The sequence below is a fragment of the Sciurus carolinensis genome, chromosome X (genome assembly GCF_902686445.1).
Source record: "Sciurus carolinensis chromosome X, mSciCar1.2, whole genome shotgun sequence".
NCBI lineage: Eukaryota > Metazoa > Chordata > Mammalia > Rodentia > Sciuridae > Sciurus > Sciurus carolinensis.
In genome coordinates, this window is record NC_062232.1 from 104116982 (window position 1) to 104143081 (window position 26100).

Below are 26100 nucleotides of genomic sequence, written 5' to 3' on the forward strand. Positions count from 1 at the left end.
TGGACTAATTTCTCATGTCTTTAACATTGGAGTATGCATTTACATATCACACTAGTTTCCTTCTTGACCCAAGGTGTGAAAAGATGTGGCAGGGAGTTGGTCAAAAACACATGAGGTTGGAAGATGATGAGATAATCAGTTTCCTAGAGGCATCCCCAAATGTCACCTTGAATGCTGTTTTTAAAGTGTTGAAAATGACTGTAGGAGGCTTTTGCTGATACTAAGCTACTAAGGCTGGGCCCTCTTCAATCAAGCAGTTACTACTGGCTACCACCAAAATGTTAGAGGGTTGTTATTAACTCTAGTAGGTAGGGAGTAAATACCTGCCTTTGGTGCAAACTCTGTGCCTTGCAAAAGGCAGATATTGAGCTTCACTGAGGATTTAATATCACTTTCTTTATTGAGATCCCAGCTTTGCCATACTCTTAAGGAACTAGATTCTGAAGCAGTGGAAGCAATACAACAGACAACATAGCTTAGCTCTTCAAACTCCAATTTTAAAAAGTCTATTACATAATCTAAAGGTACACATATAAAGCTGTTCAGCTTTAAGCATTAAATAAAGTCTTATTTTGGTGAAAAGTGGAGGACATTTTTGGGAAATATTACTTAGCATATTTTGAAATAGAAGCAACACTTTATATAAGAGAAGGAAATGAAGGTTGAAAGGCTTTTTTTTTTAAATGACAGTTTAGCATTAATTGTAGAAGAAACATTCTCTAGAAATGACAGAGAATAAAAATTACAACATAGTCATCAACACTTGCAAAATGATATATAACAAATTATGTGGCCAAAATGCTGAAATCTGAGCCCTATACACCAAAGGGCACAACCACATCCACATAAACACAAAGTACCAATGAAATGATGTATTCTCTCATCTAAGGCCTTTTACATAGATAAATTTGGAACAGTTTTGCACATGCTTTTATTTTTCCTGTCTTGCTAAGTTACTGAGGCTGGCTTTGAAATTGTGATTCTCCTCCCTCAGCCTCTTGAGTTGCTGGGGTTACAGGCATGTGTCACTGTGCTTGGATCTGCACATGCATTTTGATTTTTGTGCCTCAATCAGTATTTTTGGATCTTGGATAAGGTGTCAAGAAAAATCAGTATATGTTCAGGACCAAGACTGTTCAATGGACCAGGGGTATAGCTCACTGCTTAGCATCTGTGAGGCTCTGGGTTCCATCCCCAGCACCAAGAAAACAATAACAATTAAAAAAAAATAACCTGTTCATGAGGTAGGAGGAGGAAGGAGACAAAGTCTGCTGTTCACCTCTGACTTCTGATGTTACAGAAGCCTCATGGCCATGTTCAGTAGTGATTGTATACTTATAGTTTTGGTGTTTTAGTTTTAGAGCTTCTGGGTCTTTCATTTTATCATTGTTTCTGTCGCACACGATGACATACACAACTTGCCTCTATCATCAACCCCTTTGGGGAAAAATCATCCCCAGGGGTCTTGGTGGGAAAATGCAAGCACAGAAGCATTACCAAGCACTCTTTTCAGAGCACAAGGGCTACACAAGCAGTACAGTCCAAATCTTGTAAGGTCCTATTTCCAATGTTCCTCTCCTCTCCATATGAACCCTATATTGGAGAGCAGGGCATCAAGCCTTGTGGAAAGTTTGAAGGAACCTAGCTGCTAAGTTGCTGAGCTGGTTTTAATTGAAGTGTGAAAAGGAGGTTTTAAAGCAGGTAGACAACATCCTGTTGTTCGGGCGCTTGTCTCTTTTTTGCACATGTGGCTGAACTGGGAGTCAGGTGGCTGACTTGTGCCTGGCTGCAGCAGCAGCAGCAGCAGCAGCAGCAGCAGAGATATCTCCCTTTTACAGTCCCCTGCCTGGGCCCACTCAAGAGTCCACCAGGTCATGGATGCAGTGACTGTGTATCATGGGAAAATTAGCAGGGAGACTGGAGAGAAGCTCCTGCTCGCCACAGGGCTGGATGGCAGCTATTTGCTGAGGGACAGCGAGAGTGTCCCAGGCGTGTACTGCCTGTGTGTGCTGTAAGTATATTGTGGCATGCCCTGAGCCTGCCAAGGGTATAGGTGGTAGTGGGTTGAAGCCAAGCACACAGAGGTCTATTCCAAGGCCCATCTCATGGCCCCTGGGTTTGGTCCAGGGAAATGATGGAAGGTGCTTTGGCCGAAGTCTCTCTCTGGAGATTTTGTCCCCTAAGCCTCCTGCTTTCCAGATGGACTTCACTAGGGTCTTTTGTGGTGGCTGTATTGCCTTTACAGTGGGCAAACATTGTCTAAAATTTACCTTCACTCTGAGAAAGACCTGGGCTTTGGACTTCTGTTTTGATGTCTAGTAGAGGTCACCAGCTTCTGAGAGAAGTAAAGGCCTCTCTCCAGCTTTCCAGCTTTCTATAAAAGGGTTTGAAAGTGTTATCCCAAAGGAAGAGCATCAAATTCAGGGAAGAGGCAGAAAGGAGTCCATTATTTTAAGAATGCAATACTGGTTAAGTCAGAATGCTGAGGGGTGGTGTGTGTGTGTGTGAAAACTACCTCTCTGAATCTGCTTATTTAGCTTCATTTAGAGGAATAGTGTGGGGGGGCAGGACGTTTCAGAAACAAGACCCTTCTTGATAAAAGCTAGGACTGACAATAGTTGTAAAGAGCGTGGAGGGGAAAACACCCTTGTTATGATTCAGCTTTGTTCTTTGTCTAGGCATGTCTCAGTCTAAGGCCCATTTTGAATCAGATGTGCCTATCTCTTTGCTCCAGTGCTGTAGAAGTGAGCATTTCTGAGACCTAAACTTGCATTAGTTAGATGCTAGGCTTGTGACCTCAGCAAATTAATCTCATAGACCCTCAGTTTTCTCATCTATTAAGTAGATACTATATTATAATGTATATTATAGGATTGTGATGATTAAATTCCATAATGCACATAAAAATGAGCATAGGACTTGAGACATAATAAATGTTTGGTAAATATAAGCTCTTGATATTATTTTTATAATATCCTTCTCTTTTCAGTTGATTTCATTTAGTTCTCATGGGCATATTTGTATGGAATGACCTAGCACAGTTATTGTTGTCAGTAGGATAAGAATACCCATGAAAACACCAGTCCTGCACAGTAGGATCTAGACAGAAACAAAACAAAGGAAAATGCTTGGTAGTTACATCAGTATCTGATGATACACAGCAAGATTTTGAAGTGCTTTATAGATCAGTGAAGAGAGATTATATACTGAGGCCGGTGGTAGAGGATTTTCCTTGTATGTTGGTTTGAAAATGGTCAAGTCTTGTTTGTGGCAGTTATCAGGTCATGCTTAAGTACATTTGTCATAAAGTCTTCAAGGTGAACACGTGGAAGCTACTCAATCTCTTAGACTTGCATCTTGATGTTTTGCTTATATGATTGTTTTCCTTAAGAGGAGCCCAAGGAAGGGCAATAAAACCAACTATGATTCTTATGTTCTTTTTCTTATCAAAAAAAGATGAAGGAAGCCAGGAATAGTGATGAATGCCTGTAATCACAGCAACTCAGGAGGCTGAGGCAGATTGCAAGTTTGAGGCCAACCTCAGAAACTTAGTGAGGCATTGTCTCAAAATTAAAAATAGAAAGAACTGGGGATGTGACTCCATGGTTAAGGGCCCTGGGTTCAATGCCTGGTACCGCCCTCCCCCAACAAAAAAGACGGCGTGATCAGCAAGCAAAATAAGCTGTTTTAGGGAAGCTGATGATGAAAGAGGTAATGTGTTCCTTAACTCCTTAACCTAGAGGAAAAGTGAGGATTCAAAAGAAGTCTGAGCAGGTGAGAGAGGGCAGGAGACAGTGTGTGACAAGATAAATCTAAGGATTCAGCCTCAACAGTCACCTGGCCATTTCTCAAAAGCATTACGCGTGGTTCCCAGTTAGGATTTTTATGCTATTGTTCTTTCTGCCAAATATACATTTGGTTCACATAGTTGTTCAACTGGTTCTTTCCTCTGAGAGGACTTCCATGACCACCCTATCTAGAATTAGTGCCCTCATCTTGTTGCTGTCACACTCTTATTTTTTTCTCCAAGGGGCCTCAAACTGTCTGACATTCACTTGTTTACTTATTTATTGTTGGGCTCTCAGGCAAAAATGTAATCTCCATGAGAGCAGAAACATTATTTCTGGTACCAGGAGCACATTCCTAGGTTCTAATAGGCACTCAGCAAATATTTTTGAATTAAATGAATGAACTGTTCGGGCAAATTCTATTCTTTACTGCAAAGAGCTTTGGACTGATATCAGAAGGCCAGGGTATGGGAAGTTACTCAAATTTTCTGGGCCTCAGTTTCCATATTTATAAAACAGGAATAGTAATTTATGTCTTAATGTCTGCAAAGCATTGCAATAAGTGAAATATTCAAGAGGAGGCCTTTAGCTTTTTGACCATGTAGGACAGAACCACATGAGGAATTAACTTAGGCTGGCAGGAAATTCTCAGACACTCAAGTTTCTACGTAGAATGGATCTTGCATAAACGCAGTTTTTTGACTCTGAGTTCTCCATGAAATCCTCCTCATGAAGGAGCAGAAAATAGCAGGGAAGTTGGGAGTTGTCTTACTGTGTCTTCAGAATGGAAGGCACACTGGGGCTTCAAAGTCTTATGGGGCTTTACGGCAATAGCCAGACTGCTGCAGAAGGAAGACAGTGATACAATGCCTTTATCAGAGTTTCTCAACTTATTTGAGCTGAGTGTTCCTTTAGATGAACATAAATGTTTCCTTCCTTCTTTTGGACACTACACAGTAATTACAAAATCAAATTTTATTTTGGAATAAACTATGAACTCATTTAAAACCAAAACATTTATGCCTACGATAAACAGTAGAAATAACAATGTAAATTTTGTCATATATGCATGAACAACAAGGTACAGCTAATAAACATGTATTGATTACAGAGCTTACCCAGAATGCTTGCTCATTCTCCACTGTTTATTCCTATTAATCAAGAAGGTTTAGTTGTGCTTTAGTTTCTGTATTTTTATTGATGAGATACAAATTTCAAATGCCTTTCAAACTGTACTTTAAATTGTACTCTCAAACTATTCTTGCCCCTTTGCCCAGTTCTGAACCCTCTGATCATGGCTCTCAGATGTGGCTTTTCTTTCTGATCAGGTTTAAAAAAGAGTCACTCAAGGGCTGGGGAGATAGCTCAACTGGTAGAGTGCTTGCCTTGCAAGCACAAGGCCCTGAGTTCAATCTCCAGTACCACAAAAAAAAAAAAAAAAAGTCTCTTAAGGCACTAAAGAAGAAGTTTCCTATTGATAGAATTGCTCACCTTCATTTCAAATGACTAGTTTTTCTTGCAACTATTTTCTCTAAATAAATTTTGATTTTTGTATAAGTCTGTTAAAAGACTTATACTTATTGATGATAGAAAATTTGAAAAACATAGATTAATGGAACTGAGGGAAAAATCATCTAGAGTTAATAACCTAATGACAACTGCCATTGAAAATTAAGTGAGCATTCTTCTTTATTTTAATAAGATAAATTGCAATTCCAAGCATGGGTATGCTTTTATGATATTGTATTCTGCTGTATTTCCCACTGAACATGAAAAAATTCCACTCATATATTTTAAGGCATTATTTTTAGTGGCTGCATGATAGTTCAGCTAACTACTGAACATATTGTATTTTTCTTAACTGGGCACCTATTTTTGGACATTTGAACAGTTCATTTTTAAATTATAAAATTTATCATGATTAATATTTCAGAGCACAAGGTTTCCTTGTATTTATGATTATTTCCTTATGTAATTTTCAGATGTGGAATTTTGAGAGCACAAAATATGAATGGTTTGGGATTCTTTACATACATACCAAATATTTTTTTCCTAAGTGCTTTATTCCAGTTTGTATACTTACTAGTAATGCATGAGAGTGCCTGTTTTACTGTACCCTTCCTAGAAATGGGTACTCTTGTTAAAAAAATAATTCTTGAAATTTGGTGTCTCATTCTTTATTTTATATTTGCACTTTATTTTTCACTTTTTAGATTTCCTTGAATAGCAATTGAGTGTCTTTTAATGTGGTGGTTATGCAGCTGTATTTTTTCATTCATGAATTGACAGTTTGTGTACTTTTCTCATTTAATGTACTGTATTTAGGTTCTAGCACAATTTTTCAAACTGAATTACTAAGAAAGTTGCTTAGAAACTACTTTAGAAGACAAGACACTCATTTTAGGAATCCTATTGAACACTTGAGGACTTATTTGACCAAATATATAATAAAATTGACTGCTATAATTCTTAATACATTATAAATATAAATATACATACATTTCTATATGTATACATATGTATATATAATATATACTCTATATCTATGTCTATGTACACTTATACATACACACGAATTCTTGATCTATTGCAGATACCCTTTGTCAGTGTGGTGTTTGCCATTACTTTTTTGATGCACAAAAAATTAACACTTTTAGTGACAAAATCTAATACTAATTTTCTCTGTGTTTGATTTCTTCCTTTATTTCATAGCTTAGAAAGTCCATGTTTTTGCTAATACCAAAAAAAGTAAAATAAAATAAAACCAACTGCATCCCAACTCCCCTACATTTTCCCTGCACATTTGCCCTTCTATATTGAGGTTTTGCTTTTGTGAGGTGGAATATTAGCTGTAGGATTATTGATCAAACAAATGCTCATTTTACATCTTAATCAGTCTATCAGATCAGTTTCCCACAGCACAGACCTCCCTAATATGAACAGGATGTGTCCTCAATTTGCTCTCATTAAAGCAGGACCATGCACTCAAATTACCTTGGGAATCCCCAAATTTATATGACCCTGCTCCAACGTCCTTTGTAGAACCTCCCTGTAGAACCTCCCTCTTTCCTGAACAGGAAGTCTCAGGAGAGGCTAGGCTGGCTTCCTCAAATTTGAATGGACTAGGATAATTCTTAGAATTTTTGATCAGGGTTTAGCCCACTATTCCTTGTAAGCTGCAGTAGCAGTTTACAGGCCTACTTAACTTCTCTGATCCTCAATCTCCTCATCTAAAATGGGGATATAAAGAGTGCAATAAAGAGTGCAAAAAAAAGTGCATTGCTTATTGGGCTGTGAGAATTCAGAGAAAGTCAATGTGCAGAGAGCATACCTGATGGTGCACAGAATGTACAGGAAAGGTACAGGAAAGGGTAATTTCTATGGAAAATGAACAAAAGTACCAGTTAGACTTAAAAGTAACTTGTTTTGTAAACTTTTTAGACTAGTCTAATTGGATATGGGAAATGACCCTACCTCTCCAATCCAATCCAAATTCTGGGTAGGCAGGAAGAACTTAATGAAAAATTGATATGAAGCAAATAGGAAACATGGAATCACAGCTTGCTGGTTCAATGTGATTCCACTCACATAAAAACCAGTGTATAACTCAGAAACTCAAAGGTCAAATATTTTCTCTCATATTTGGAAGCTAGAGTAAAATAAAGGAAAGGAGGAGGAAAGGATACAATTACATTAAGAACCAATCAAATACAAATTAATAGAAGAGCAAAAGGAAGTCTAGTAGAGGAAGGAGAAGGGAGTGGGGAAGGGGGAGGGAACAGAGGGGATCATGAACTGAAATCAATTTCCTTGCATGTATGAATTTGTCAGGATGACCCCAAAACTATGAATAACTATGAAGCTCTAATTAAAAAAAAGCAGTACGTAAGAAATTGAGGTTATTAGCCTATAAGACTAAAAGGAAGGACTTGCATTTTTGTGGTATGCCTGGTAGACCTCAGGCTTCCAGTAGCATGAGGATCTGAGGACAGTGCTTCTAGAGTCTAATTGGGAGGACATTTGGACCATCTATTTACCCAAAGCTGGAGCCCCAGTCTGGTTCATTTAGCCTTGGGGCTGGTGGTAGAGAACTTACCACCTCAAAAAGAGACCCCTCCTCCTTTGTATTTTTTAATTATTTTTTTTATTTTTACGGAGTGGCTGCACCAATTTGCAACTACACCAGCAATGTAAAAGTGTGCCCTTTCCCTCACATCCACACCAATATCTATTATTGTTTTTTTCTTTTGTTTTCTAGGTATATCATGTTTCTTCTCATTGAGGTGCATGTGTTCCCTCTCATTTCTTCCCTTCTTATCCTCTGTAGATATAGCCATTGGGAAAGACCTGACTGCCCACTGGGATTAACTGATGGTATAAAGAGGAAAACTAATTTAAAATATTTTATATATTAGCTTGAAGAGACAACTTACTTTCATAATTATCATCCTTCTGTACATAACTGACTTTGCTACTTATCTGATGGAAGATTTAGAAAAAAGCTATTATGGTTCTTTTGCCTCATGGACTCATAATAAAATCATTTGACATATGTATGTTTAGGTAAAAGTATAACTATCTTTTTGTCTTTTAAGATATTAAAGGGAGCCAGGCATGGTGGTGCATGCCTGTAATCCCAGCAGTTTTGGAGTCTGAGGCAGGAGGATTTCAAGTTTGAGGTCAGCCTTACCAACTTCGTGAAGCCTTAAGTAACTTAGTGAGACCCTGTCTCAAAATAAAAAAATAGAAATGGACTGGGAATGTAGCTCAGTGGTCAAGTGCCCCTGGGTTCAAGTTCTAGGAACCAAAAATAAATAAATAAAAGGAAGAAGAAGAAAACAACAAGAAGAAGAAAGAACAGAAGAAAGAGGAAAGAAGAAGAAGAAGAAGAAGAAGAAGAAGAAGAAGAAGAAGAAGAAGAAGAAGAAAAGAAGAAGAAAGAACAAAGAAGAAAGAGGAAAGAAAAAGAAGAAGAAGAAGAAGAAGAAGAAGAAGAAGAAGAAGAAGAAGAAGAAGAAGAAGAGGAGGAGGAGGAGGAGGAGGAGGAGGAGGAGGAGGAGGAGGAGGAGGAGGAGGAGGGGGAGGAGGAGGAGGAGGAGGGGGGAGGAGGAGGGGGAGGAGGAGGAGGAGGAGGGGGGAGGAGGAGGAGGAGGAGGAGGAGGAGGAGGAGAAAGAAAAAGATTTAAAGGAATGACCAGGAACAAAGCGCCTATCAAATAACTGGAGAAATGGGGGAGGAGCAGTGATGAAATGAAATTCCAGCTTATCAGTTATAATGCATAGAGGGGAACAGTGTGGCAAAGAACTTGACATTATAACTTAACTTCATTTAGTGAGAAACTACAACTTAAGTTGCATTTAGTTTTTGAATTTTGTTGGATATATGTATTGGTGCCACATCTTCATGATAACTTGTGTTACCAAAATTATTTGGAATTATCTGAGCACAGTTCATTAATGGCAGAGGGAGCTTCAATACCAGCCTAGGATTCACATTTACCATATATAAACCACCAAATAAGCAATTCACAGGCAATTAAACCAAATGCTGATTTTGGTTGATAATGTAAAATTGAAGTTGCAAAATTAGTATGAAGATGTCATTAGCTTAAGCAAAGTAGGTATTCTGGGTTGACCTCTTTTGGGCTCCTCACCTGGCTTTTTTCCTTTGGCTCCCTCCCGTGCACTCTCCCTCAGTGCACAACTCCAGTCCTATGTCCAAGCAAATTCCCTCTCTTTTTGAGAATTATGCTTCTGGAATTGCCTTTAAGACCCATCTATTAATACATTCCTTCCTGTATCACAGAGGCATCATAGAATGCCAGTTAAGAACCCAATCTCCCAGCTAGATCCTCTCAATATGCATCCCAGTTCTGACCCTTAACTTGATATTTTACCTTAAGCAAGTTGAACTTCCTGTGCCTCTGGTTTCTTATCAATAAAACAGGGAATGGAGATAATAATAGTACCTACCTCATAGTGTTGTTACAAGGGTTATTACATGAGTTCATATGTAGAAGGTTACCTAATAAGTGTTGGCCAGTATAAGTAAGATATCTATACAAAATTGTTAAAAAAGTTAAACTATCAAAATTGTACATAAATAAAACTTTAGTTTCAGTTCAGAGGGAGAAGAGATTAAATTTATTGTTCTGACTTACCAAAACTGATATTACACAGTTTTACCTTTAGTTTTGAAGCTGAATGACTTTTGACTATTCCAAAAATTCAGATTCACTGTGAAAGAAATTTTCACCGTAGGAAATTCAGAAATCTTTCGAATCAGAACATAGTCTCAAAGATGATGGTTTTACATAGGTTATTATTCCTCTGGATATAAAATATTTATTTAAAAAATCAATCACATGATTGTGCCTTGGATTTTGTACCTACAGTTACTTAGTATAGACAGTAAGGGAACTAGCTTGTTTTATTTGCAGTGTCACAAAGAAGCCAGATGTAGCTAAGCCTTTTCTTTTCTTTTGTGTAGTCCTTGAAGTGGTAACTGGGAAGGAATTGATGTGGTTTTGTCAGTTTGAAATCATGATCTGACCCCACACTGACCCACTGAGAAAATAAGAAATAAGTTGAATGGTTTTCTTCTTATGTATTTCTAATTTGAGCACTTTTTAGAGGGTTAGGGGCAGCTTTTGATGAAATACAGACAAATTTTAATATCAGCAAAGACAGGATAAACACAAGCATGTGGTCATTAAAATACAAAATATTAATTATAAAAATAAAATAATACTAACAATTTTTTAAAATTCCATGGATCTCTACCAATTATTCATTTCCTGGGTTTTTTCATGACAAATTTTAAATTCCAGACTTATCAACAAGTTCACAAAACAAATTAATGGGAAAAGAAAGTTAAAATTACACTACATTCTCTCCCACCCTGCTTTGGTACGGGGGATTGAACCCAGGGGCACTTAACCACTGAGTCACATCCCCACTTTTTTTTTAAATATTTTACTTTGAGACAGGATCTCACTAAGTCGCTTAGTGCCTTGATAAATTTCTGAGGTTGGTTTTGAACTTGCAATCCTCCTGCCTCAGGCTCCTGAACCACTGGGATTACAAGTGTGTAATCTTATTTTTCTGATTTGTTATTTATAAAGTGCAAAATTATAATTCTATGGGGTATTTTTGTTTAAAATTTTGTTTTAGTCACTTGACCTCATAGGGAGCCAAGCAGAGTGGTACATGCCTATAATCCCAGTGACTCTGGAGGCCAATACAGGAAGATGGCTAGTTTGAGGGTGGCCTCAGCAACTTAATGAGACCCTGTCTCAAAAACTAAAAAAAAAAAAATTGAAAGAGCTATGGATGTAGCTCAGTGGTATAGTGCCCCTGGGTTCAATTCCCAGTACAGTAAACAAATAATTACTTTTCGTACTACAAGCTATAGAAAATAAAACTATGAAATTAGGTTTGGGAAGAAGTAGGTAAATGGTTCAGTTACATGTCTCTATGAAGACTGAAACAATTGACAAAACTTCAGCATATATTATAATAAAATTAAATTAAAGCATACACTGAGTGACTATGGGAGAGATGGTATAGAAGTACCCTGGGTAGATGAAATAGGCCAGTTTGACTTTGGGGAAGTTATCATCAATATTGCCAATAAGGCATGGACATTCTCTTTGTACTTTAATCAGTTCTTCTGTGACTTTAATGTTTATACAATTCCCATGGAAATGTTCAAATACAGATTCTAATTCAGCAAATCTGGGTTAGGGTCTGAGAGTCTACATTTTCCACAAGCTCCTAGGTGATGCCAATGCTATTACCCTAGGAATGCAATCTGAGTTGCATCTTCCATCCATGACATACTATAATGAGAATTGGCTACAGGAGATCCTTGGTCAGTTACTTAAGTGACTTAAAAATGGAAGTCATGAATTGCTGGCTCATTTGAGGGGCAAAACTATTTTACCCATTCAGAAATTTGAGAGGTTTGTGGTGGTGGGGTGGGGGAGGATATTGTTAATATTAGATGCATTAATCATGAGAAATTTTGTGTGCCATTGACACCAAGTTGTTCAGAGTCTGAGGGAGGTAAGAACTTTTGAAGTGGTACTTAGGTTCCTGCTGCTTAACTGAAAGTGAGATAAGATCAGATTCGTTAGGAAACAATTTTGAAAACAGAGTCATTTATTTTGACTAAATGAGGCTGAATGATGGTAAGGAAATAGATTCATTGTATGTTTTAGACACTCACTGCTTTAGAATGTGGGAAGCCAGTTGCTTACCATTTTACTTGCATTGTTGTGGACATTTTAAACTGCATTTCCATACCACCCTTCTTGTCGCTAAATTTTTGCCATTAATTGCTTCCCATTGGGAAAATGGAAAGTAAAGACCTATGTTGATTCCCTACTTTCATCTCCATTTTGCTGTGTGGCTTAAAGAAAGAAACTTAAAGCTTATGTTTCAAATTCAATGGTGAAAAATGGTAATCAAATCTATTGTTCCCTGTATAGGATTTACTAAAATAAGTGGGCTTTATGGTAGATTTCCATGGCTACAAACAAAACAAAATAAAACAAAAAGACTTTAACAGTGTCATATTTTATATTTATTCAGCATGTTATATATGATCTACACATTCTGACAAATCTTCATAACTAAAATGAAACATGTCTTATGATCACACCAGCAGTTAAGTTGACATTTTGTTCAATGTCAGAAATCAAATGAACCTGATTAGAATATTTTAGATGTATTTCTTTGTTTTTTAGGTCATCTTTGCTGATCAATATTGGTTAAAGGGATAGTGTTTAACCCACATTTTAAAGACTTTTACTTTTATAAGGGAGTTAAAGCAAATGTGGTCATTGACTCAAGCATGACCCTGTCTTTGTAATACTTTAGCATCATCTTTAACTTTAAAAACACTGATTTTTAACCAGATTTTAGTGTGTCTTAACCAAAGATCTCTGTTGATCCAAACATGTGCTCAAGAACAACAAATAGAGCTAGGCATGGTGGTGCACACCAGAAACCCCAGTGGTTTGGGAAGCTGAAGCAGGAGTATTGTGAGCTTGAAGCCAACCTCAGCAACTTAGTGAGGCCCTGAGTCAAAATTTAGAAAAAATGGGCTGGGGATGTGGTTCAGTGGTTAAGAGCCCCTGGTTTAATCCCCTGGTACCAAAAAAAAAAAAAAAAAAAAGACCCCTGAAAGCAAAAAATATATAAATAACAAATAGAAACTATATTATATAAAACTCTATTAATTCACATTCATATTCAGATTCAAAATTTAAAATAATTCAGTATGAAGTCTACCTTACTTTTCAATGAATTTAAAGTTTGTTAGGCAAATTATGAAAAAATGTTCAACACCACTAATCATCAGTGAAATGCAAATCAAAACCAAATGACATATTACCTCACTCAATAAGAATGGTTATAACTAAAATGACTAAAGATAACAAGTGCTGGTGAGGATGTGGAGAAAAGGGAACACTTGCACATTGTTGGTGAGGGTATAAATTGGAACAGCCATTATGGAAAACACTCCTCAAAAAATTAAATATAGAAATACTCTATGATCCAGCAATCCAACTACTAAGAATCTATCTAAAGAAAATGAAATTAATATGTTGAAGAGACATCTGCACCCCCATGTTCATTGCAACATGATTCACAATAGCCAAGATAGGGAAACAACTTAAGTGTCCATAAACAGATGTCTAGATAAAGGAAATGTGGTACATATGCACATGGAACACTATTCAGTCGTAAAAAGAATGAGATTTTGTCATTTGTGACAACATGGATGGAACTGGAGATTATTATGTTAAGTGAAATAAGCCAGGTACAGTGAGACAAGTACTGCGTAATCTCACTCATATAAGAATCTAAAAAAGTTGATCACATAGAGACTGAAAGTAGAATGGTGGTTATCAGAGACTGGGAAACACAGGTGGGGGAGGGAGAGATGGGGAGAGGTTGATCAGTGGGTACTAAGTTACAAATAAATATGGAGCAAGTTTTGGCATGTTGCACAGTAGGGTGATTATAGATAACAATAATGTGTTTTACTTTTCTAAGAGCTAGGAGAGAGGACTTTGAAAGTTTTTGACATAAAGAAACAATAAATATTTGAGGAGATAAACATGTTTAATTTGATTTAAGCATTATAAAATGTATACATGTATCATAACATCACATTACCCTGTTAATACATGCAATTTTTATTTTAAAATTATTTTTAGTTGTAGTTGGACACAATACCTTTATTTATTTATTTTTTATGTAATGTTGAGGATCGAACCCAGTGCCTCACATGTGCTAGGCAAGCACTCTACCACTCAGTCACAAACCCAGTCCAATATATGTAATTTTTATGTTCTTATTTACCAGCTAAAATAAATTTAAATATTAAAATTTAGGGAAGTTTATTAGGCAAATTCAATAGCATTACCACATATCCTAAAATAAATTTTTATCCATTGCAGGAGGGATCAAGAACCCAAGCTCTAGAAGCAAGTCTGATTCAAGTCCTATCTTTGCTACTTGATTTCTGCTCTGGCTTTAGTTGCTTAACTTTTCAAAATTTCAGTTTCTTTATAATGAATTTCATAATATAAAGCTTGTAAAATTTTTGTGGGATCCAAAGGAGATAATGCATGTGCTATGAACTTGTGTTCCCCCCAAATTCATGTTTAAATTCTGATACTAATGTGCCTGTATTTTGAGTTAGGAAATCTAGGAGGTACTCAAGGTTAAATGAGTTCATAAGGATAGAGCCCTAATATGATAGGACTGGTGACTATAAGGTCACACACTAAGAAGAGGTCATAGGAGCACACCACAAGAAGGTGACTGCCTACAAGCCAAGAAAAGGTTCTGAGAATAAAACCTACCTTGCTGGCACTTTGATGGTAGACTTTCCAGCCTCTAGAACTTTAAGAAATAAATTGTTTAAGTCACGCAGTCTACCATATTGTGTTATAGCAAACAAGTTTAGTACCACAGATTTTGGTATTGTGGAATAAGGTGCTGCTGTAACACATACCTAAAAATGTGGAAGTGGCATTGGAACTAGTTAATGGGTAGAGGCTGGAAGAATTTTTGGATGCATTCTAGAGAAATCCTATTACAATGAATAGAATTTTGGTAGAACTGTGGATGTTAAAGGCCATTATGATGAGGTCTCAAGTGAAAATGAAGATCATATCATTGGAAACTGGAAGAAAGATGATCTTTGTTATAAACTGGCAAAGAACTGAACTGTGTTCTGGTATTTTGTGGAAAATAAAATTGTGAGCAATGAAATTGGATAATTGGATATTTGTTTGAGGTCTTTCTTTTCTCTCTCTCTCTCTCTCTCTCTCTCTCTCTCTCTCTCTCTCTCTCTCTCTTTCTTTTCTCTCTTTCTTTCATGCTGGGAATCCCAAGGCTCACATAGGGTAGGGAAGAGCTCTACCACTGGACTACACTCTCAGCTCCCTGAACTGAAATTTCTAAACACAGTTTTTAAGGGGTGACTTGGTTCCTTTGGTTTGCTTATAGTAAAATGCAAAAGAAGAGAGGTGAGTTGAAGAAGAAATTGGTAAGCAAAAATTAAGTGCTTAAGGACCTCTGGGAACTGAACCCAGGGGCCCATAACCACTGAGCCACATCTCTAGCCCTTTTTATTTTTTATTTTGAGACAGGGTCTCATTAAGTTGCTGAGGCTGGCCTCAAAGTAGTGCTCCTCCTGCCTTAGCCTCCTGAACCCCTAGGATTCACAGGTGTGCACCACTGTGCCCAGCTTCTCAGCATATTTACATTGCAAAAAAGTGAGGAAAATTATTCTGAAGAGAACATCAAGGGTGTGACTGTACTCACTCCTTAAGGAGATTATCCATGATGTTAACTAGATATCTCAGCAGAATCCATGAAGAAGTTTGGACCAAATTACAGAGATACTGACAGTTTGTAGCAAAAGGAACAAGACGGCATGGCAGACCTATTTGACTGCAAACATGCTTCATCCTTCAAGAAAAGGAAAGAATGACCTGAAGGCAATTCAGAAATCGCCAGGGCTAGTCTGGTGTGGTGGCGCCACCTATGATCCCAGTGGCACAGGAGGCTGAGGCAGGAGGATTGTGAGTTCAAAGCCAGCTTCAGAAAAAGCAAGACACTAAGCAACCTAATGAGACCCTGTCTCTAAATAAAATACAAAATAGGACTGGGGATGTGACTCAGTGGTTGAGTGCCCCTGAGTTCAATCCCTGGTACCCACCCCCCAAAAAAGAGAAATCACCAGGGCTACCACTCCCACAACAGAACCAGAGTGCACAGGCTAGTTGTGCCAAAGGGCAATACTGAGGACTGAAAGAGATGCATGGACAGGGCTGACTCTCCAACAAAGTGGGGTGGGTGCGGCTCCACGGAGATGTGAAGGTGACTCTGTTATTCCTATGGGCTTAAAGGGCAGTGTGTTGAACTAAAGATTATTCAGTAACCTTAAGTTCTAATGGAATTTGTCTTGCTATATTTTGGATTTGCTTGAGACCTCTCATCCCTTTATTCCTTCTAATTTCCATCTATTGGAATAGGATTATCTAGCCTACGTCTCTCGTACCCTTGCATTTTGGAAGCATGTAACTTGTCTGGTTTCATAGGAGAGAAATTTTGCTTTGAGGTAAATAGTACCTTGAATCTCATCCATATCTGATTAGATGATATTTAGATGAGACTTTGGACTTCAGACTTTAGAGTTGATGCTGCAATGTGTTAAGCCTTTTGGGATGGAATGAATATATTTTTCATGTATTTTCAAGGGGCTAGGGATGAAATTCTATGAACCGAATTATGTGCCCCTAAAACATGTTTCAATCAGTTCCCCTCAATTTGACTGTATTTGGAGATAGGTTTTCTAGAAGGCAATTAAGGTTAAATGTAGGTATAAGAGTAGGGCCCTAGTCTGATAGGATTGGTGGTCTTGTAAGAAGAGGAAGAGAGAGAGATTTTACTCTCTTTCCCTGTACTCATGCACTGAGGAAAGGCCACATGAGCACACTGGGAGAAGTCGGCTGCTCACGAGTCAAGAGACAAGACCTCAGAATAAAAACTTTCTTCCTGGTAACTTGATCCTGGGCTACTAACTTCCAGAAGTATGAGAAATAAATTTATGCTGCTTAAGTCATCCAGTCTATGATATTTTATGGCAGCTGAGCAACATGTGAAAATCTTGGCATAATAGAAACCAATTGTATAGATATGCAATATGCATATAAACTAAATAATGAGGGAGATTGTTGACTGCATTTAAAATGAAAAACTTTTTCAAATACATTAGTAGCACTCCTTTTTTCTCATTAACACATTCTTATTTTATTTGAATCATAATAATTGTCCAAATTTATGGGATACTGTATGAGATTTCAGTGCATGTGTACAATATGTATAATGATCAGATCAGGGTAACTGGCACACCCATCACCTTAAACATTTATCATTCCTTATGTTGAGAATATGTGAAATCTTCTCTACTAGCTAATTAGAAATATACAATTATAGTTGTTTTCAACCATGGTTATCCTGCCATGCTATAGAACATTAGAATTAATTCTTTCTATTCAATGGTATCCTTGTACTAATTATCTACCCTCTTCAACTCTTTCCCTCCTCCACACCCTCCCTGTTCCCTGGTAACTACTGTTGTATTTTGTACTTCTTTGAAATCAACCTTTTTTATTTGCACGTATAAGTGAGAATGTGTGATGTTTGTCGTTCTGTGCTTGACTTGTTTCACATAATGTAATGTCCTCCAGTTCTATCCATTTGCTGCAAATGACAGAATTTCATTCTTTGTTAAGACTGAATAATATTTCACAGTACAGGATTCTTTTAAAATTCCAATTACTATGACTAGTATATTGTAATATGTTATATAGAGTAATTTAGTAATATGTTACTGTTATAAAGAATAGTAATTTAAGAAGAGTTATATTCTTACAGTATTATATACTTATAATATTACTATTATATTATTTTTATAACTAAGAATATCAATATTCCTATTAATTTCAGTGGGCCTGGTAGTCCTTATCCCAGTGAAAAATTTTCACCTTATGGCCCTCTGTATATTTAAAAACAATAAGACTATAGTTTGTTAAACCTATTTAATAAATTATGGTTTTTATCAATTACAACAGGTCTCTAGTTCATTTCCATCCAAGCAGTCTACCAACTAGAAAAATCCTTAGAAGTGTGAATTCCCACTTTTAAAAAACATGGAAAGAGAAGGAAGGTTCTCTGGAAGCTGCACTTAGGCATATACAATATGTAAGCAAGGTAGATTCGCTGGCCTTTGCTTCCTATGAATACAATGGCACCATACTTGTGTATCGTAGTATATATGACATTTATATATAATAGTAAACTCAAATTTGGAGCATTCATTGTTCTTTTGGAATTTTCAGTAATGGACATTTATTCTTTCACAGGTATCAAGGTTACATTTATACATACCGAGTGTCCCAGACAGAAACAGGTTCTTGGAGTGCTGAGGTATAGCTCTTTTATTTACTTTTGCTTCTGTGGGTATCGGGAGGTGTTTGAAATTTAGGTTGGCTTTATAAAAGAGAAGTCATATTAAACATTATCAAAATATTCATCATATTTAAATCACTAAAGCTTCTATCCAAAAATTTTCATGACTTATTAAGAAATCTTTAGAGAATTTTGGTCCCAGTCCTGTTCAGCCACCATTGTGTGAAGTGGTTTGACTTTGGGGAAAGATAAAAAACTTGAAAGATTGTATCAAACTTTTAGTGCCTAAATGAAGTTTCAGAAAGCCTATAAAAGTCAATGAAATAGCTGGGCACAGTGGAGCTTGCCTGTAATCCCAGCAATTTGGTAGGCTGAGACTGGAGGATCTCAAGTTCAAAGTCAGCCTCAGCAACCTAGCCAGACCCAGTCTCAAAATTGAAAAAAATAAAAAGAAAGGACTATGGATGTGGTTCAGTGGTTAAGCACCTCTGGTTTCAATCCCTGTTTAAAAAAAGAAGAAGAAAAGAAAAAGGAAAAAATAAAATAATTAAATCAGACATTTTCTGAATGACCCCAATAGAAGTTTAGTACTGTTGGGAATTAAAAAAAGACAAATTTCTCTTTTCTAGGAGTTTATAAAATCTTTCAGAGATATAACATGTAATTAAACAGCAGTGGGCTTCATTGTCAAGTACATCCAAGTTCCATTCAGGTCTGGTCTCTATTCTTCCCCCAAAGGTCTGAGACTTAGGATAAGTTACTTCACTGTTTTGTGAATCAGTTCCTTCATTTGTAAAATGAACTTGAAAATACTCAAAGGACTCATTTTCAGGACTAATTGAGATAATGCATATGAAGAATTTTTTAGCCATAGGGTCAGTCACATAGTGAACCTGCAAAACTGTGAACTCTTGAAAATTGCTGAGCAAAGTGATTATATTAGCCCGGTGCTAAGTTACCTGGAAGTTCAAAGAGAGAATTTCCAAGTATTAGGGTGGAAAATGATGCTGTGTGTAAAGAGGCAGCATGCCTAGCTGAGCCCTGATGGAAGCCTATGGAGAGTTGGAATAGAGAAGAGGAAATATTGTTGTGTTTTTAATATATGACCTACAAAATCCTAGCGCTCATCTGTCTGGAACATTGGGGCTTCTGGGGTGGGTGCAGAAGGAGAAGAGGAGGTAAGTAGGTATATTTCTTGGTACCTATCTTGGCTTCAATCTGAGCTGTTCCCTTTTTATTTTACTTATGATCTAGGGCTCAGAATAAGATTTCTTTAGAACAAGAGTTCTTGTGACTTTGAAAATGTTTGAAACTCACCGTACCATTATAAGAAATGCCTATAGAGTGAAATCTATTTCCATAGTATTGTATATCACTTCTTATCAATCACTGAGGCCTCTACTGAAACTTTCAATTACATATGTTTTCTATGGATTCTCTTTACTGCTGTCCATCTTTATAATGAAAATACTTCATTATGAACTTTTGGAAACCTAAGTGCTAATATCAACCTTTATTAAGAGCTTAGATTATGCATTTAGGAAACTCTAAAGTATGCATTTAAAAAAATTAAAATCTCGAAGCTTTACAAATTCATCAGTAAACTTGAAAGTACTAATTAGAGATTACAAACATTTTGAACTATTGAGATGTATTAGGGCAAGTTTTCAAATACACTGTTACTTTATACTAGGATAATTAATGCTGTACTACTAACTAAAGGAAAAGCAATATCATTTCTAATCAAAACTATACCTGCTTATTTTTTGAAATTCTCTGTATCACTGCAGAGATATTAAATAAGAAATTAAACTTCATTTATCATGAAGGATAGTTACAAATATATATATACACATATGCGTGTGTACACACACACACACACACACACACTCACACACACACACACGATTTGACTAGATATTGTCCTTGTCTCTAGAGAAGTACACTTTAGTTGTTGAAAAATGCTTTTCAGATCAGAAAGATCTTAGATTCTTAGGGTTTAACAACCTTGTTTTTAAACGTGTTTTCCTCCATTTCAAGCATAACATCATATGCAGATTGTTACACCCTTGTGATCAAGTTAAAGAGAGGGTTTATTGAACATAAAGACCCCTCCTCCTTCTGTTTGATCTGACCCTGTTTATACAATGATATTGCAATTATCTGCACCAAGAGAGCAGAAGATTGGCATGGATTATCCCCCAATACAAAACAGTTCAAAAATTGCTTAATTTTTGAAATGCATATTACATTTTTTTCTGTCTGCTAAATTTGCCCTCTTGTGTTTTGCTAAGGTGAATATAAAACTAGTGTGTATTCTCGGAGCTCATATCACCTGACTAGAAAAAATTTCTCTAGAGCATATTGAAGACCAGCTGTGATCCAAAACATGTTTCCTTGGATAGCTAAGAGGTGACAATATGGGAAATGTACAGATTTGAATAACAGCTGAGTTCAGTGACAGGATGAGAGTTGTCAGTGGTACTATTTTTGTGGTAAATATATTTCAAAATTGGATAAATGATAGATATTTATACTGCTTTTTGGAACAACATTTTAGTTTGCCACTCTGCAGGAAGAATCGTGGCAGTGACATGCCATCCTTTGTGAAAAGATTATGCTAGAAATCTAAGCAAGTCTGAGGTTTGTTTTGAGCAGTGGGATGAAATTGAAACTTGGATCCAGTTAATTACAAAAGACAAATATTATGTGTATTTTAATTTTAGGTAGACTTTTAGTCTAAGCTATTAACTTAGCTCCTGTGACTCAGGCTAAAAATTTGCTGAATTGTTAATTTAAAAAATTCTATATATAGCTAACTATCATTTCTTTAAAAAATTTTTTTAGTTGTTGATAGACCTTTATTTTATTTATTTTTATGTGGTGCTGAGGATAAGATCCAGTGCCTCACACATGCTAGGCAAGCACTCTTCCACTGAGCCACAGGTCCCAGCCCACTATTGTTTCTTAATATGTGAATCATCAGCAGTACGTTGTAAAGAATGTATTGACCTCTCCCTGCCAACTTTAGTGCCTTTGGGCTTTTCTGGGTATTTGATCATGAGATCAGTGGATACTAAATAATTTTACTTATTCGTCTAAGCAAAACACTATAAATTAGGTCAATCATGTGCTAAGGAAATATTGCATTCCAAATTGAAATTATTTATACACATGCAGTGCTGTCATTCTTCTCTGTCAGCATGGATAATCAGTCCCCATAAAAATGATGCTTCTGTTGATAAATGGTTTTATGAATCACTGGAATAGTTAAAAAGATGTGTGATTTGAAGTCTTTCCACAGAGGGGAGTGCAGTTTCTCCTCTTGGTGTTGACCCTGACTTTATTAGAACCGTGTTGCTTTGGATGAAGTCTCAATAGAGTCTTAGGAAGGTGTCTGGAACATAGAGGTTGAGCTGGGTGGGAGACTATTCCACATCTACTAGAAACATATGAATGGACATTAATTGGGAGCTAAAAGAACTTCTGCAGTGTTTTCAATGAAAAATTACGTACCCCAACGTAGGAAATGACCAAGAGTTAGAATGGACCATCTAGTTATTTCTAGCATACTGTCTATTTGATAGAAGTCTGCATGCCAGTCTTCATGTTTTCTCATTAAATACTAAAAAACAAACAGCTTCCACCTCAAATAATTTCCAGATAGAATAGCCAAAAAGTAACTTTCTAAAAGAAAAAAACTAGTCATTGTTCAATTGCTCGTAGCAATATTATTTTATTTTATGTAGAATGACAGTTTCGAACTAAAGCTTGGCTCATAAACTTTTATGGGAAATTGTTGTTGATTTCAGGCAGTATCTTTGCAAAGGAACTGATGTTAGGGAAGAAAAACATTTCAATAGTCACCTGCAAATAATGATCTCCTTAAAAACAAATAAATAAAGGTGACCTTATATAGCTTTTCATTTTCATGTCACAGAGAAACCTTGTCACAGTGCAGTGCTAATGGAAAGAGCAGTTTGGGGGAGGATAGAGAAGTTTCCCAAAGAAGAAAAATTTTAATGTGAAGGATGAAGCAGGACACAGGAAGTGAAAGAGTATGAGGACTAACCAGCCATGCGTTGTGTATATCCTAACAGTCAATTTTTAATTTCCTTTGTAGTATTTTGTATTGTGAAATAATGCCAGGGACAAGGGATTGTTGGTTGTTTTGGGGTTCCTCAGGCTTTTTATTAATGACCTGTAGGATCTGTGCTTTTTCTATGTTTAACTGCATCCCCTTTGCTGCTGAATTCATTGTGGGTAATGGCCTGTATACCCTTAGAGGTTCAGGATGTACGATGGGTAGCAGGGAGGAAGGGCAGGGCGATGAGCAAGAGCTTGTACAAACTAATACCACCCTAGGGAGAACTGAAATGACAGCTCATTAGCTCTTCTTGCAGGGAAATTCAACCAACCAAAGTAAGCTCTTCTGGGATGTTGTTTTTCCTTCTTTATGTTTTCAAATATTTGAAGAAGTTACACAAATGTTACTTCTCTAAGCATCCCTCCTGCATTTTGTAGGCCTTTTTGTAGTATTATGAGGTAGGTAAATAATTTGCTTGGCCTTTTATTTTCCAGACAGCACCTGGGGTACATAAAAGATTTTTCCGGAAAATAAAAAATCTCATTTCAGCATTTCAGAAGCCAGATCAAGGCATTGTAATACCTCTGCAATATCCAGTTGAGAAGAAGTCCTCAGCTAGAAGTACACAGGGTACTACAGGTAGGGTTTGCTGTTGATTTTTTACAGGGTTTGGAAGCTGTTAAGGAGTCAGCCTATTCATAACCATGTAATCAACTGCAAGTTCTATAACAAAAATACAATGAATAGATGTAGCCAGCAAATCAAGAGAGGTGACTATATGCCATAATTTCAACATGCTATACTATAAGCTTTTAATAAAACTACAAAAATATAAAAAGTCCCATAAAGTCACACTCCTTTATTTTGTTCTTTGCAGTACTTGGGGATTGAACCCAGGGCCTCGTATATACTAGGCAAGCATTTTACCACTGAGCTACATTCCCAGCCCTAAGATGATATGACATTTTAATCTCTTTTGGCCCATCTTGTTCTTTCAGTCCCTTTTTATAGATATACACTTGAACTTAGCCAAAAGGCTGAGAAGCAGTTCCCTTTTGTAGCTATGTAAGTACCATTTCACTTTGGTCATCCAGACATAATTTGAAAGATGGGATAATTCAGAGAACTCCTGGACTGTCCTTCACCATTGCCTGGTTCACTGGTTTTTTTTCTTTAAGAATGTAAAGGCTAACGTTAGCCTAGTCCATGTGGTTCTTATTTCTGAATTGGTGGTGCTAGAATGAATTGTATTTTATTATCGAAAAGGAAATTCAATTAGTAAATGTTTTTGTTCCACTGCCACAAATTAACTAATTGTTCTTTTCTGCTCAATATGCCAGTCTTTATAACTCAGCTTTAAATAATAGTTGCTTGAAATCTATTAATGCTTTGCATCATTGTGAGTTTCAAGTTGTTGGAAATTTTACAAGTTAACCTGTAATTGTAATACTTTGTAAATTGATCTTTTCTTGATTTTTGTATTCATTTTCACTAGGAAGAAGAGATTCTGATGTCTGCCTGAAAGCACCGTGAAGAAAAATAAAACATCTTGTACTTTATTTTCAATAATTTAAATATATGTTAAGTCTTATATATTGCAGATGATACAGTTCAGTGAGCTACAAATGCATTTCTAACATCATCATAGTCCTGTGTTGGAAGCATCAAGTCTGATGTTAAAGTTGAAATGGATATTGTAGATAATGAGAAGTTTTGAAATGAGGATAGGGAAAAAATAATTCCTTAGATTATTTTTAGTTATTATATTTACAAATAGGAGACAATTTAAAGCATAACAAATACTTTATAGATTAATGTCAGTTCTTGCCAAGTATAAATAAAAATAATCCTCCATATTTTTTAAAAGCACCATTTTTAGTGAAATATTATATGATAGTTACCAATTTTTAAATTCTTGCTTGATTATATGGTAGAAAGATGTTGGTGTCCCTCATCTCTGTCACATGCAGTCCTCTACTTGGTATGGTGTCCTAGGCTCTTTTGCGAATTATGAATAAGTATGCTAAAACAAATACTAAAGCATAAAGAATTTTTATTTAAATCTGAAAGAAAACTTCTTGCCACGTTCTGATGTTGGACAGTAAATTTCACAGACAAATCTGGAGTTTAAAATCCTATGCTTTAAATGTTTATTGGTTTACAGGTTTTGAGATTATATCTGAAATTCTATGACCAGATTTTTCTTTTCATTTTTCTCTGTCCCAGTTGTTTGTACTACATGTAAACACTCATTTGGAAGGGGCTCTTCAACAGCTGTGGCTCATGATTAACTGATTTGTAAGCAGTCTCCCTACTAGGTAACCTTATAAAGCATTGGAAAGCTTATGGCATGTTAATTTTTAACAATTCCGAATGATTGAAACCTGAGTGAGAATCAAAATTGTATGCAGTATTTTCTTCTCACATTTATATATTCATTACTTTTGTGATTGATTATATGCCAAATTGCTTCCAGGCTCCCAGAATTCACTCACTCAACAAACATAATAGTGCACTGGGGATACAGAAGTAAAAACACCTGGGCCCTACCCTCAGGTAATTCACTGTATAGCTGGACAAGAAGACAATAATAATAAAAGACAATAAAGGAAAGTAAAAATGACAAAAAAAAAACCACAATAAAAGTTCCAAAGTACTTAAGTGAGGTTCTCAATGTGTAGGTAGATCTGTCTTTAGAGTTAGAAAGAATCACCACAAATACTTTGGCCCATGGTCTATAGGAAAAACTATAAGCTGATAACTGTAAACTAATATATTGGAATTCTTCATTTTACATGAATGTCATGAGCTTTATTAGGAGTTAGTGAACTGTTGAGAGAGTTACTCTTTGTGTGCTGATTAGATCTAATTTTTGAGTATTTAACATGGATGCTATGGGAATGCAAAGGTGGAGTATGGTCACAGTAATGCATCATGGTGGTTCATCATTTCTTGAAGTAAGAGCCTTGCTTTAACTTGTAAAGGAATTCAGAAAGCCTACATTCAGAATAAAACTTATATGATTAAATAAACTTTATTTGTAGTTTGCATTTAAATTTTTAATACATGTATTTTTTTACTTTCTCTAACTTGTTCATTCTGGAATAATCTTAAAAACATGAATGATATTTGCATGTTTTTCTGAGGTTCTTTTTTGGAAAAAGCTTTCTACAATTATTAGAGCTTTTTTGCATTCTAATAAAGTATTTGGATTCTTTATTTACCTAACTTGTCTTAAAATATTCCCTTAAAAATATTCAGAGACAGATGCTAATTAATAAACTAAGTAAAGCATTCATGAAGGCTACCTTACTTATCTTACCGGACTGATTTCCCGGAAAAGATAAGTGCTTTTCTGATTTTACTATTGTCAAACTTTCCAGTTGATGAGCCTATCCTATCTTCTTTGCCTTATCTTTTATTCATCAAGTTTTTTTCACTTTTGCATTACCAACATGAGCATCATTATTATTTCTCAGTATGTAATAGGTTGCACCTATACAGAAAGGTCATTTTCTTGCCATGTCTAAAATATTGCCATGCTAACATGAACTGGTAAGATGCTGAGTCGAGGTAGAAAAATGCAGATCTATTTTCAAGTATACACCTCTCTTTAGAAAAAAAATGTCAGCAAGCCCACAAGGAGCATGACAGCTTATCAAATACTAGTTTATTTCCTCTTAAATTTGTTCTTAAGAGATAAGGTCAGCTGGGAGACAAGCTTAG

General features: G+C 36.2%; 1 protein-coding gene across 1 annotated transcript; it reads left to right on the forward strand.

The window, feature by feature from the left end:
• The first annotated feature begins 1802 nt into the window (after positions 1 to 1802).
• On the forward strand, positions 1803 to 25044 carry Sh2d1a (SH2 domain containing 1A). The gene is made up of 4 exons (XM_047535398.1): positions 1803 to 2011; positions 18242 to 18305; positions 22869 to 23013; positions 23870 to 25044. Exons 1-4 carry the CDS (start codon positions 1875 to 1877, stop codon positions 23905 to 23907), a joined length of 384 nt encoding a protein of 127 aa, XP_047391354.1. The 5' UTR covers positions 1803 to 1874; the 3' UTR covers positions 23908 to 25044.
• The last annotated feature ends 1056 nt before the right edge of the window (positions 25045 to 26100 follow it).